Source organism: Lethenteron reissneri, chromosome 54 (assembly GCF_015708825.2).
Source record: "Lethenteron reissneri isolate LAM-NWPU_2019-01 chromosome 54, ASM1570882v1, whole genome shotgun sequence".
In the NCBI taxonomy this organism is placed as follows: domain Eukaryota; kingdom Metazoa; phylum Chordata; class Hyperoartia; order Petromyzontiformes; family Petromyzontidae; genus Lethenteron; species Lethenteron reissneri.
Window position 1 is genome coordinate 7,932,558 of NC_083832.1, and position 12,229 is coordinate 7,944,786.

At 42.9% G+C, this 12,229-nt stretch overlaps 1 protein-coding gene across 10 annotated transcripts in view; it reads left to right on the forward strand.

Moving 5' to 3' along the window:
* LOC133356599 (forkhead box protein P2-like) overlaps positions 1 to 9,492 on the forward strand; it is a 292,969-nt gene extending 283,477 nt beyond the window's left edge. For all 10 annotated transcript variants that reach the window (XM_061574212.1, XM_061574214.1, XM_061574215.1 and 7 more), the window contains one exon: positions 5,613 to 9,492. In XM_061574212.1, coding sequence (XP_061430196.1) covers positions 5,613 to 5,754 — 142 coding nt within the window. In that variant the 3' untranslated portion in view covers positions 5,755 to 9,492. The remainder of the gene's footprint in view (positions 1 to 5,612) is intronic.
* The last annotated feature ends 2,737 nt before the right edge of the window (positions 9,493 to 12,229 follow it).

A 12,229-nucleotide genomic window follows, 5' to 3' on the forward strand; every position in this document is an offset into this window, starting at 1 on the left:
GTCAACACTTTTTAGCCATATGTTCATAGCAGGTAGATCACAGTATGTTCTTTTCATTGTGAAGTTAAGCTTTCCAAAAGCACTCACTCAAACATTACAAATGAATAAAAATGACTAAGCGCATGTACAGTAAGTGGGTTTCCTGGATTGCTTTTCAAAAGGCATGACAGCGAAATAAATCCTTTTAGCGCTGGTTTCGTTTTTGTCGTTTCAAAACGTTTTGGGCAACCTTTTGAAAATGTTTTTCGTCGGGTGAATCGGGAATTGTCAACACAACTTTTTGTTTTTACTGAAATTGTATTGACATTGGATCGTGTTTATGAGAGTTATTTGTGACGGTCGTGTTATAGACAAACGTATTAACAGCTTAAAACTGAGTTGCAAAGTGTGAACTATCCCCACATTTGTCAATAACACTGTACTGTATTATAATGGAGTGAGCTGATGTTTCGGGAAATGACCCTCCCTCAGAGCAGAGAGAAGGATCAGGAAGGTTACATTTATTTAGCCGGAGATCACTGTACATTGTGGGGATCCTGAGGAAACGGTAACATTTGAAGGACATTGACACATCTAAAGCCCCAGTTTGAATTGACATACGGGCATTTTTTTTTATGAAAAGCTCTCCCGTATTAAACACATCTTAGAAAGTTGTTTTTACACTTTAAAGGCATTCACGCTTGTTTTCCGAGGTACTAATAATTAGAATAAGCTCAGTTTTATCCGTGGCCATCATTTATTGTGTGTGTAAAGACAGAAAAATGTCAGAGATCAACACAGGATCTCTGATGGCGTCAGGGGGTTACAAAGGAAGGGGTACAATTTACATTGACGGTTTCCAGCCGGGGGGAAATTGCGAGCGCCTTCCAATTGCCGCTCGCGATGTGGACGTCCGGATTGCCGCCCCCCCAACCCCCCCCCGAGAGCCACTTCCCGCGAGGCTCCACAACTTGTCCCTCCCGGCTGTCTCCTTGGAGGTGGGCGGGGGCATCTCCTGTGTCGTTTTGCAAGCCGGTAACCGGTAGCGCGCCGTTAACGCCGGCGCTGGGCATCCAACGCCTACATCGCAGAGCACGTAAATATGAACGTGACGGTGGCAACGTGGCGAGATGTTAACTGCCTCGCCTGGTTCCATCTTGGCCCCGACGCCTGCTGTGCATTTGAACGTATTGACGGTACACTGGCGGCGTGTGGTATTTAAAAAAAAAGGAAATTGTTGCAATGGTGATTTTTATTTTCCCCGCGATTCGCAAAACCTGGGTCGTCAGAAAATCTTGCGGGGTGGTGCGTCACAGTCAGTTCTCGTGATGGCAAAGCAGTCGGAAGGCGAATATCAGTGAAGATTTAGATTTCAGACTGCTTAATGAGGACCGGTGTGTTATGCCGCACTGGTGTACCGCCAATACGTCCATTTGGAGTTTGTGTGTTTCTCACCCCGTGCATTTTTCTCCGGGTTTTCCAGATTTTCCCTCCACATGTAGAATCAACGTGCTTTTAGAGTACTTGGCTGCGAGAAATGTCCACGTGACAAGCCACTTCTTTGAGTTATCATTTGGTCATCTGTAACCAGGTCGCTTTTGAAAGAGAGCTATAGTACCATTGGAACCTCATTTGCCAGTAAAAAATATGATAATTGTTTTTTTACCCTTTTATCTGGCAACAAAACGGACACCTTTTTTTTACAAGAAGTCATGTTTGCATAGACCACAATACCTGCAGTCATAATGCAAACAAAAAACATAACTCTGATAATATATGCACTGTCCTTGAAGTTGATTGGTCCTCACCCGAGACAGCTTTCCTTAGAGCCTAGTCTCACATGGGTTGGACCAGATGACGCCAAAAGGCGTACAAAGCGCTATAGTAGCTCTCGTTTAGTGTTTTTTTAGCACAGCAGTTGCAGCGCACGCCTTTTAACAATCGGTGTGGCTGCTTTTGTATCCTTTGCAAAGAAAATATAAATATATTTTGTTCCAAATTTCCTCCGCCCCCCCTTCATATTATTTATCCGCCTCAGCTCCCACTTGCAAATGACTTTAACGGCTATTGGATTACCCCTCTTGGCACGAATGCACCTTAGGCTGCCTCCTGTTACCAGCCCCGTTTGTGTGCCATGCCAATAGCTTGACATATATACTCGCCCGTGCACGCGCTCATAAACAGCAGCAACCTCAATTTGTCTGCAATTAAAGTGTACAGGTGTGTGAGTGCCTTGTTGTGTTAGAATAACCTGCGATCATTAACCCCGTTTTAAAACATCGGGCGGTCGCCCGAGTGGGTAGGGGGAGTGCTTGGGAGTATGGTAGCAAGAGCTGTAAACATTTTAGTTTTTTTATATTTAATAATAAGTTGATTTTGTTAATAATTAAGCTACTGAAAAAATTATGATAATTTATTTGCTTATGCCTTATGAATTGTGCATTGTGTTGCTTAAAAACTAAAAAAATTACGATGTATTTTGTAATCCGTCAGGACCTTGGCTCCGTCGTGTGCGAAATAATGCAGGAGCGTTGTTTCAAATGCTAGCAACTGGCAACTTATATTATTTATAACTCACTGATATGTGCGCCATTCATTGCTTTGACTTAATTAATGTGGCTTGTCAGATCACAATAATCTAGTCACATTTTACAGTTGACACTTCCCGGAGGATAAAGTAGCAGCAACTTAAAGTGTGAGCTATATTTATCTTGATACGTCTAAGCAACATAATGCAACCGCTCTTCCATAATCATTATAATAGCTGTCACAAGCCATAAACACTGTGCCAATCACACTAATGACTTCTAACGGATGATCCCAACATCCCTCAATTTCGTAACTAAATTCAGTGTTGCAGAGCTGTGCATACCTCTGGAGGGTAAAAATCTGTACGTGTACGGGTGACTGAATCTTGCAATGTTGTCATTAGTTTCAAAATCATAGAGGACCTCTTTAATGCTTTAATCAATGTGCTGTCATGCTAACTCAGACATCAGATGAGTCGTGTTTATATAATCTCGTGAATTAATTGGTAATTCATTCTTCTGTGCATTTCAATTGATATAACAGCTCAGATTTGCTCATTTTCTTTCGAGCTCGTCAAACAAGCTCAACATTCCTAGAATTGGGCGTCCGTGTGAGTGTGTACCATGTAAGAAGCAGTAGTGCAGCGGTGGTGTCGTGGTTAACGTGCTGCACTGCAAATCTGGCGACTCGGGTTCGATTCCCGCTCACGGCCAACACCGGTGACGATTATCGGAACCGGTCCTGGGCCTCCCCTAGGTTGACCCAGCCTCAAATGAGTACCTGGTGCGGTGTGCAAACATCGCCACTGGGGAGACAAAGGCGGCCGGATGTGGTGCTTGCCACCCATCCCCTCGTGTGCCGTGCCGGCCTTCTTAGGTGCTCGCGACAGCACTTGCCCCAGACAATCTGTTAAGGCTACACGGGGGATCTTTGGCTTTTTGGACCACATGAATGGTGATAAACATAGCAGCCCTACAAATACACGAGAAATAGCCCAAAATAACTTCAGTGAACGGACTTATAAATATCCCACACCTGCATCTAATACAAGCATATAATGTAGGGCTTTCATTGCGGAGTTCACCCCTGGTTGTCACGGGGTGTTTTCCCTTCCCATTACAGTTCCCCTGCTGCCACCAGTGAATAATGACATAACAGCCTGTAGGTATAAACAACCTAGCGAAAACCCTGTCTTGTACGTGTCACCAAAACTCGACACATTCATCAATAATGCCACTGCCCTAAAAGGAAATATATACCCAATAAACATGGAAATAGCTGGTCCAACGTCGGGTCAACATTGGTTCCAAAAACGGTTCCAACCGTATGGTAATGTTAGTCCATCATTGCATATTTACTGGGTATATAGTGTACGACATGATGTGGCATATCCAGCTATGTAGCACGTAGAGAGGCCAGAGATAATGAGTGAATAATATTTGAAGATTGCAGGATATACCCTGGGGTCCTGGTAGAAATACAATGTTGAGAACGTTTCCCTGTATGTAACAATTGTGTGTCTGATATTGGTGGCGGTAACTTGATGCAAATTCCGGTAATTATTGGGTAAGTAAAAAAAAACAACCTTGAAAGCAGAAAATTCTGAACATAATTTTTTTTGACAAGAGAAATTGTCAACCATATTGATCATTACAGTGGGTGCAAGACGTGTTGTGTGCGTGCATGATCACACTCCTTACACACACCCACAATGCACATCATCTCCCTTGTTGCTATAAATATGACGCCATCTCATTTGCAACTGCACACGCACGCAAGCGCGCACACACACACGCGCACACGCGCAAGCACAGATATCTGTCACCTGACGCACTCCCTGCCGCGTCGGGCGATGTCTCGCCACTGGGTTCCGCTCCCTCGCCGCACACTGCCACGCCGCTAAAAGATGTTCATTAATCTGCGGCAGAAACAACATGCATCATCTCGTCCCAGGGAGCGGTGGTAGCGTGACACTGATTGATGGTCGGATCACCTTGTCAGGGCTTCCTCTGTCTCTGATGGGGCGACGAGCCCGGTCTGCGGCATGCTAATGAGGAGCGTGAGCCCTCCTGTCGCGGCGTGAACAATTTATTAGTTGTTGCCACTTGCCGATAGCGTCTGATAATAATAGCGCCGAGCACTGCCCCCCGCGCTTCAAGCGCCCCGGCCCATTTGGTGCCTTGCGAACGGCTCGCAATGCCGGATTCCCGGCGCAAGCGCTCGCTCGCTGGCTGCTTTGCGAGAAATATAACTCGCCCTTGTGGGTAGATATCAAGATCTTCTTCTTGGTTCTTTCGGTAAAGTCACGTAGAAGGGAAATAATAAAATAATAAAAATTAAACATAATAAAATAATTCTCACGACGTTTCGGCCACAACGCAAGCAGCCGTCCTCAGGTGAAGAACAGGCTTGGAGCCTGGGGTGTGTCATTCAGACTATGTCTTCTCGACAGACCTGTTCTTCACCTGAGGACGGCTGCTTGCGTTGTGGCCGAAACGTCGTGAGAATTATTTTATTATGTTTTATTTTTATTATTTTATTATTTCCCTTCTACGTGACTTTACCGAAAGAACCAAGAAGATGAATCCCTGCAGTCACGAAAGCTTTAAATCGAAATTTAGATATCAAGAGTTTGTTTTGCGAGCTCGATGGACATTTAAAACGAGCTCGAGGCATGTCTATGAAGTAAAAAATAAAAATCGTGGCCTCGAGAAATCTTTGCCTATTCACAATTGAATGATGTTCATAGTGATAGACCCATTGTATATGCGAGTCAAATGAAAAAAATTGTTATCAATGTAATGGTTAGCGTTGTTCGTGAATAATCATCGATATTACTTTTATGGACACCCCGCATTCAAATCGGTCTCATTAGTTATGTTGAGGAAAATCTGAATGGATGGGGGGGAGTGGGAAAACATTTATTTTCACACAGGCTCTTTTCCATCCCCAACAAAAAATATCACGACATTATTTTATTACCCCCCCCCCCCATCCCTCTCCCCCCAATTTGCATCAACTGCTAGAAATCACGCTGACCTTCCGGATGAGCACAATTGCCCTCGTGTTAACAATAACACCAGCCCTCGCTTTTCTTTCAACAGACACTCCACGAACGTCAAGGAGGAGCCGTTGGAGGAATGCGAAGGCCCCCTGTCACTGGTGGCGATGGGAAGCCAGAGCCCCGATCTGGAGGACGATAGGGATCTCGATGACGACCACAATCTCATGGTGGAGATGGAATGACGGCCTCGCGAAGGAGACTCCTTGGGGGACGTCAAAGGGGGTGTGGACCCAAATCGAGTGCGTCCTCTGAACTGCGTTTCAAAAGAGCTGACGAGCTACAGGGAAATGAACGACATGCCATGATTCTGCGGACGTTGGTAAGATGCCAGCCTCTGTTGCGGTCACAACTTTAATGGGTTTTTTTTTATTTTAATACCGTTATTATTTCCTCTTGTCGATATTGTCATCGTTGTAAACGATGTGGGCATTTGTCGAACTCTTTAACTGAAGAATGAAGCATTTGCACATGTCAACAAAAATATAAAACATTTTGACTGTGAATATTCAAGAATACGGAGGAGGACGCAGAAGAAACCAATGTAAAGCAACCTCTGTGTAACGTTGGACGCGACTCCATTCAAATGATCAGAACTGGCTTTCAAACAAACTGTTGCAGACAGTTGAAACACCACGTATTTGTGCGGTAGTTCTTTTTATCAAGAAAAATGTGGACAGTTTATTGTGAGCAGCAAAGACGAAGGGAAATTGGGAAGCAAATAAAAACAAACACCTTGTCAGTCGTTGACCTGAATTAGCAGAAAGAATGCTGGTGTTTTTTGTTTGAAAAAGCTACTCTTTGCCTTGCTGATGAAATGAAAAAATAATAATGCCAGCTTGCAGGCAGAAGAAAAAGTAACTTCCCACTGACCTTGTCTCAGAAGGTCTGACAAATGTATTTTTGTCATCAAATCCAACTAAATGGAACCAAATGGTTTTTGGCAGGTTTTGCCCGCGAATTTATCTGAGTGTCTTTATACCTCGGCAACCTTGCTCACCTCTCTCATAGAAAGGAGTCATTTGCTTTCAGTGCTGGAGCAGACCAAAGGTTTTCGTAGTGTTCCAAATTGTTTGTGGAAAATGAAAGGAAAGGAAATGTTAAAACAAAGCGACAGAAAATACAAAAATGAAGAAACGAAATCCCCTCCCTCCTCCTCCTCCTCCTCAACGGCAACCATCTAATCTGCTCCGTCAGAAGTTTCAACTCAATTCGATCGCTCGTGTGGGCGAATGCACGAAGAAGCCTCGGGAGTGATTCGTTTTTCGTTTTGTTACATATTCAGAGCAACGTGAAAAAAGTTCTCCGAGTTTGGCCGGTGATGGTGAACAGAGACCTAAGGAATGTAAATAATAGCATCACGGTTATAATAACCCTTATAAATGTCACACACACACACAATAAGTTATGTTCGTTGGGACGTATTTCCTCCTCGGCGATGCCACTTGGCACGAAATGAAATGTATCGTCGTGAAACTTTTATTTCCGTGTTTTTTTTTTTTTACGCGGTGAAGTGAAACGCTCCAAGGAGCGCACCGTCATTGGGAAACGGCGGCCGTGAGAAGCTCAACGTCGCCTCTACGTAAATTAGCCTGACCAATGCTCTTTTCCAAAAACCAAAAAAAATGGTAAAACATGAACCTCCCTCGGAGCGGACCTCAACATACCACCGGCGAAAGGTATTTTATTTCAAAATAGGTGCTTTGTAGTTATACTACCAGTGTAATCATTAATATTTATTTTAATTGCTTCCCTAATTTACCTATGGTGTTTTTTTTATTGCCAAAGATATTTTGTTTTTGTTATTTTAATAATTTAGCCCAAAAAATTAACGAGAGGAACAAATGGACACGTGGATGATGAATTAATTCATAATGGGGCTGGGTATTTTGCCATCAAAAGTGTGTTGCCAGGCTTAATTGATGTTTCATTGAACCAAAGTTTTATTCTTTAACATTATTTCCAGTGTTGAAAAGGCTACGACACAATGGACTGCAACACATGCTTTATTATTTTAAAACTACAGCACTATGAGATAGCCCCTCTATTTAAACACTAGACGTCATACCAATTTCACCAATGTTGCAGGCTCAGTGTAGAGAAAGAAAAGTATTACCTTTGTTGTATAAGCTTAAATCGAGTCCACGTACTTTCTATATCATCCAAACCCTATAATCATCACCCTAACCCTCTTGAACAAAACAAAACCTGAAATATATAAAAACAAATTGTGAAACGAAGGTAATAATTTGATCAAGGTCACGATTCCAGTTTTTATTCAGTGGCCCAAGTGGTGTCTGCTCATTCCTCACGATTTAATACATTCTCAATGGTTATATTTTGTTTGTTTTTTTGTGAGTACTGAATGATGTGTTTAGGTGTTTCCGATTCAAATTGTATTTAGAATTTTTTTGTATTTGTCTGTGAAGCAGTGTGTACGAGGCTACAACCAGACATTGCCTGCCCAGAACACTTGCATTGAGTACACGATTGGGTATTCTAAAGGTGTGAGATGGGATACGTTCTTAGCACTTACAGATCTAAGCTTTTTTTAATGTCATTTCCTCAAAGGCATTCGCAAAAAAAAGCATAGAATCTTAGTGAAATTGTTTTAACAAAAAAGGAATCAAAAAGAAAAAAACTTATTTAAAAAAATGTATTTTTCAAGACAGGGACGCATCAAAAATTGTGTGCGATCAAACGAAGGCAGAGTGAAAACGTGCATCACAACTTTATGTGATTTTGTAAATATTACTACAGCCTCCCAAAAAAAACCTTACTCTTTAAATAACATCTCTTTTTTAGAATGCATACCTCAGACTAGATCAAACCTCTCTGAAATGAACTACCCTCACAGTTTTGCACTTAGCTGTAAAATACGTTGCATGAATTTTAGAGTATAAACGCCATTATCAGTAGCTTAATCATTGTTTGATGGTCGCTTTTTCATTGCTGTTTAAAACAGTGTGCTCAGATTTTGGTTCGTTATCCAGCAAATGTTTTTTTTGCTTTGAGCAAAAAAAAAAGACACGGTATTTTTTGTATTAACCTTTAAATGTTTGGCAGACATTGGTTAAATGCACGAGGGTTGGAACTGCGGATGGTTTAAACAAAACGAATTACAGAGATATAGAACAAAAACTAAATGCACCACCCGTCACCGTTTATGTCTACCACCGGGTATATGATTTTAAGAATTTTTGCAATCTTGATGTTTTCTTCTATAATGTTGTAGCATTAAAAAAAAACGATGAGAAAAATCACGAAAAAATACAAATATATGCTTGGCATAATGTGCAGAAGCTTTGTATTTAATGTATTGCTTGTAGGGATGTACTTTGTGCGTTTTACGTGTTGTAGCAGGAAAAGAAATTCCGCGATTTTTTAAATGTTCTCCTTTCTTAATAAACAATGCTCTCGAAATCTTTGCTTGATTTTTAGACGAACATTTAGGTATTAAGTCATCATCATCATCGTCGTCGTCGTCACCGTCACTTAAGTTTGAATAGAGAGCTTTCTTTTATCCTCTCATAATGACAAAGATATTTTGGTGAATGTTTTTATTTCTTAATGCCACTGCCAAACACACTTTCGCCATTGTTCCAAAGGCACTTGCTGTCCAGTTAAGCAGCAGTGGTGCTTTAAAATGAACATTTCATCACTACTTTTCAACAAATATTCCCCGGACCAATCAAATGAAGGGAATAGTGCATAATCACCAAGGATTATCTTCATATTTTAAAACGATGAATTTAACCTGTTCATTTTACTTTATTTTTTAAGTGCCAAGGAATGAGTAATAAAGTGGATGATCCTTCATTAACGTTTTGTGTATTGCGTTTATACGTAACGCACTGAATGTCGTTTAAATCTCTACTTTAATCATCCAAAGATCGCGTTGGTGTTTTTTTTTCAGAATGCAGTTCATATCACCGTGGTAATCTTGTATAGTAACCTAATTGCCGTTGCCTTTAATGTGAGTAAATGTAAGAATGCCCTCTACTGGGAATGTTGGATTTCAAGCCTAGTTTTGTGAAATACATTTTTCGATCCATTGACTAAACTATGAATCCATGAATCTTCCTTTGGTAGTAAAATAATGTAAGGACAAAAAACTAAACACAAAAAATGAGTTAGAAAGAAATGAGTTTTCAATCTGTAATGTTACAGACCTTCGTCAAACCACTGCACCACACTGGTCAGAGTGCAGGCTGGTGAAGGAGCTCTCGGGCACAGAGTCATTCAAGATTATCGCTCGCCACTAATGTTACACGTGACTGGAAATTGAACTCAGGACACGAGGTTCATAGCACAATCCACTAATTACTGCGCCATTACTCCTCCAAACATATCTTCTTTCGGAATGCCCATACTATGCACCTTAAATTGAAAATGCAACATTAAAGGCGCATCCATCGCGTCACACACACACCAGAAACACAGCAGATCGAGAATATTTGAGAATAATCGCCTGCACACACACACACCACAGAAACATTTTCTTAACAGGAAGGTGTACATCCATTTGTTAATCCACTGCTGGACAAGAGCTTTCCCTAAACCGTGCGGGTCGTAACGAGTTATGCGACCGTACTTCAAGTTGGACTGGTGGTGGCAGGGAGATGCATGACCATGGATTCATAATCAACGATTTTTGGGTTTTGATCGCGTTTATTTATAAATGTGTCGTAACCCTCTTTGCACCTGATGAGTTAATGAGTTAATGATGACGTCACCCTGCTGCTGCTCTATATAAGAACGGGAGACACAGGAGAGCCTCACCATTCTGGCGAATTGCCCGATGATGCTGGTTGCAATTACCAGCGAAACGTCGTACTCAAATTGTAAATGTTGTTGCTTCAACACACCGGTGGGCTAAAGCAGTGAACTATTTGTCTTTGTCAACGTGACACATTTTTACTGATTGGCCGTGTCGGGTGGTGGAGGGTTACGACACATTTATAAATAAACGCGATCTAAACCCAAAAATCGTTGATTATGAATAACATTGGTCGCGAAAGCCTACGTGTTAAACTGACCATGGATTCACCGCACAGCAATGTATTTCCCTGCACTGCCGACTGCTGCCCGCGACATAGCCCCACAGCCGACGACTACCTGTTGTGCATGTTGTTCGCCCATCCAAGCACTCACTGTCCGGGCCCAAACCCTGTGTAGCGTGCGGGATCAGTACGTAAGTTGAACTTCTTTCGCACCGTACGTAGCCAACCGCGCTAATCGGAGGTGCGTGTGAAGGACAACCAACTGCGCACGTATAAGCAGTTCTAAAGAAATTAGTTTTCAATCGATATTTCAAAGTGCATAGCTCACAGTGGCTTCCTAATATCGGGAGGAAGAGCGTTCCAGACGGCCGCAGAAGCACATCTGAAAGCGCGCGATGAGGTGACCACCGTCTTTGATACAATGGAGCGTATTCTGGGCAGTTTTGCCAATGGCAGCAGGGAAATCGTGTTTCTGTAATTGGCATCTTCCAAACCTGCAGGTCGATTTGCTCATCTCGTATCTGCTTTAATGTGAAGGCTACGAAGTTGCCGTACGTGGCACCTCGCTTCATCTCAACTGAACTGCTTTCGGACAGATGGTATAAATTAATTCCATGCGGACCACTCTGTTAAGCAACACCGTGATACAAGCGGGGCATCTTGCTCAAACCCAGGTGTGTGCTTTGTCATTTTTTTGGGAATATCACTGGTGCCTGGACAACTATTAAAGTCTCTGTGTGCGTTTTATTTTTTTATACCTACCCCTAATACAGTTTTTTTTGGGTTAGATGGTGTAAATATATAAATGTGTCGTTAAACCCGCCACCACCCGACACAGTCAATTAGTCAGGTTTGCCATGTAAACAGAACGTGCCAATTCGTTACTAGTACAGCACACCGGTGTGTTGGAGAGCAATGTAATGGCACGTTCTGTTTACGTGACAACCACTGTTACTAATTGTTTGTGTCGGGTGGTGGCGGGTTTAACGACACATCTATATATTTACGCGATCTCACCCTAAAAAAAAATCTGTATTATGGATGATAGTGTTCGCGAAAGCCTGCGTGTTAAACTGACCGACCCCATCGACACGATCATTCTACAAGATCTCCCCCAGGAGGTATGCCCCCCCCCCTCCCAATGATCCACCTTTGGCGAGACCAAATTCTTGCTGACTTGGGGGAGGGTGAATTGAACACGCCCCGCGCTCGTCCACGCAACACAATCTTTATACAGCCGACTTCCCCTGAAACTCACTCCAATACAGGGGGGGGGGGAGGGGGGGCACAACATACCCCCCCCCCACCACCTCCTCCCCCAGGGAGGGCTCAACGTGATCTTCACAGCCCGAGGTTGTGCCACGCGCATCTGACTGCGCTCGCAAACAGGCACATTTCGGGAACGTTATTCAGACGTGGAATGCGCTTCAGTTGCACGCGTTAGAATTGTGCAAACGCAACGATAGCTGGAAGAGGTTCAGCGCTGCAATTGCTTGCTCATGCCATTGCTGGTGAAAGGGCCTCCCATAGAGGGGGGGTTCTAGAGAGCTCTTTCTATAGTGTGTTTGGCCTGCTCTTCCACTCAGCACAGAAGTGTTGGTAGAGGTGGCAGTGTGCGCACTTTTCCCCACTGCACGTGGCCTACCTATCGACTAAT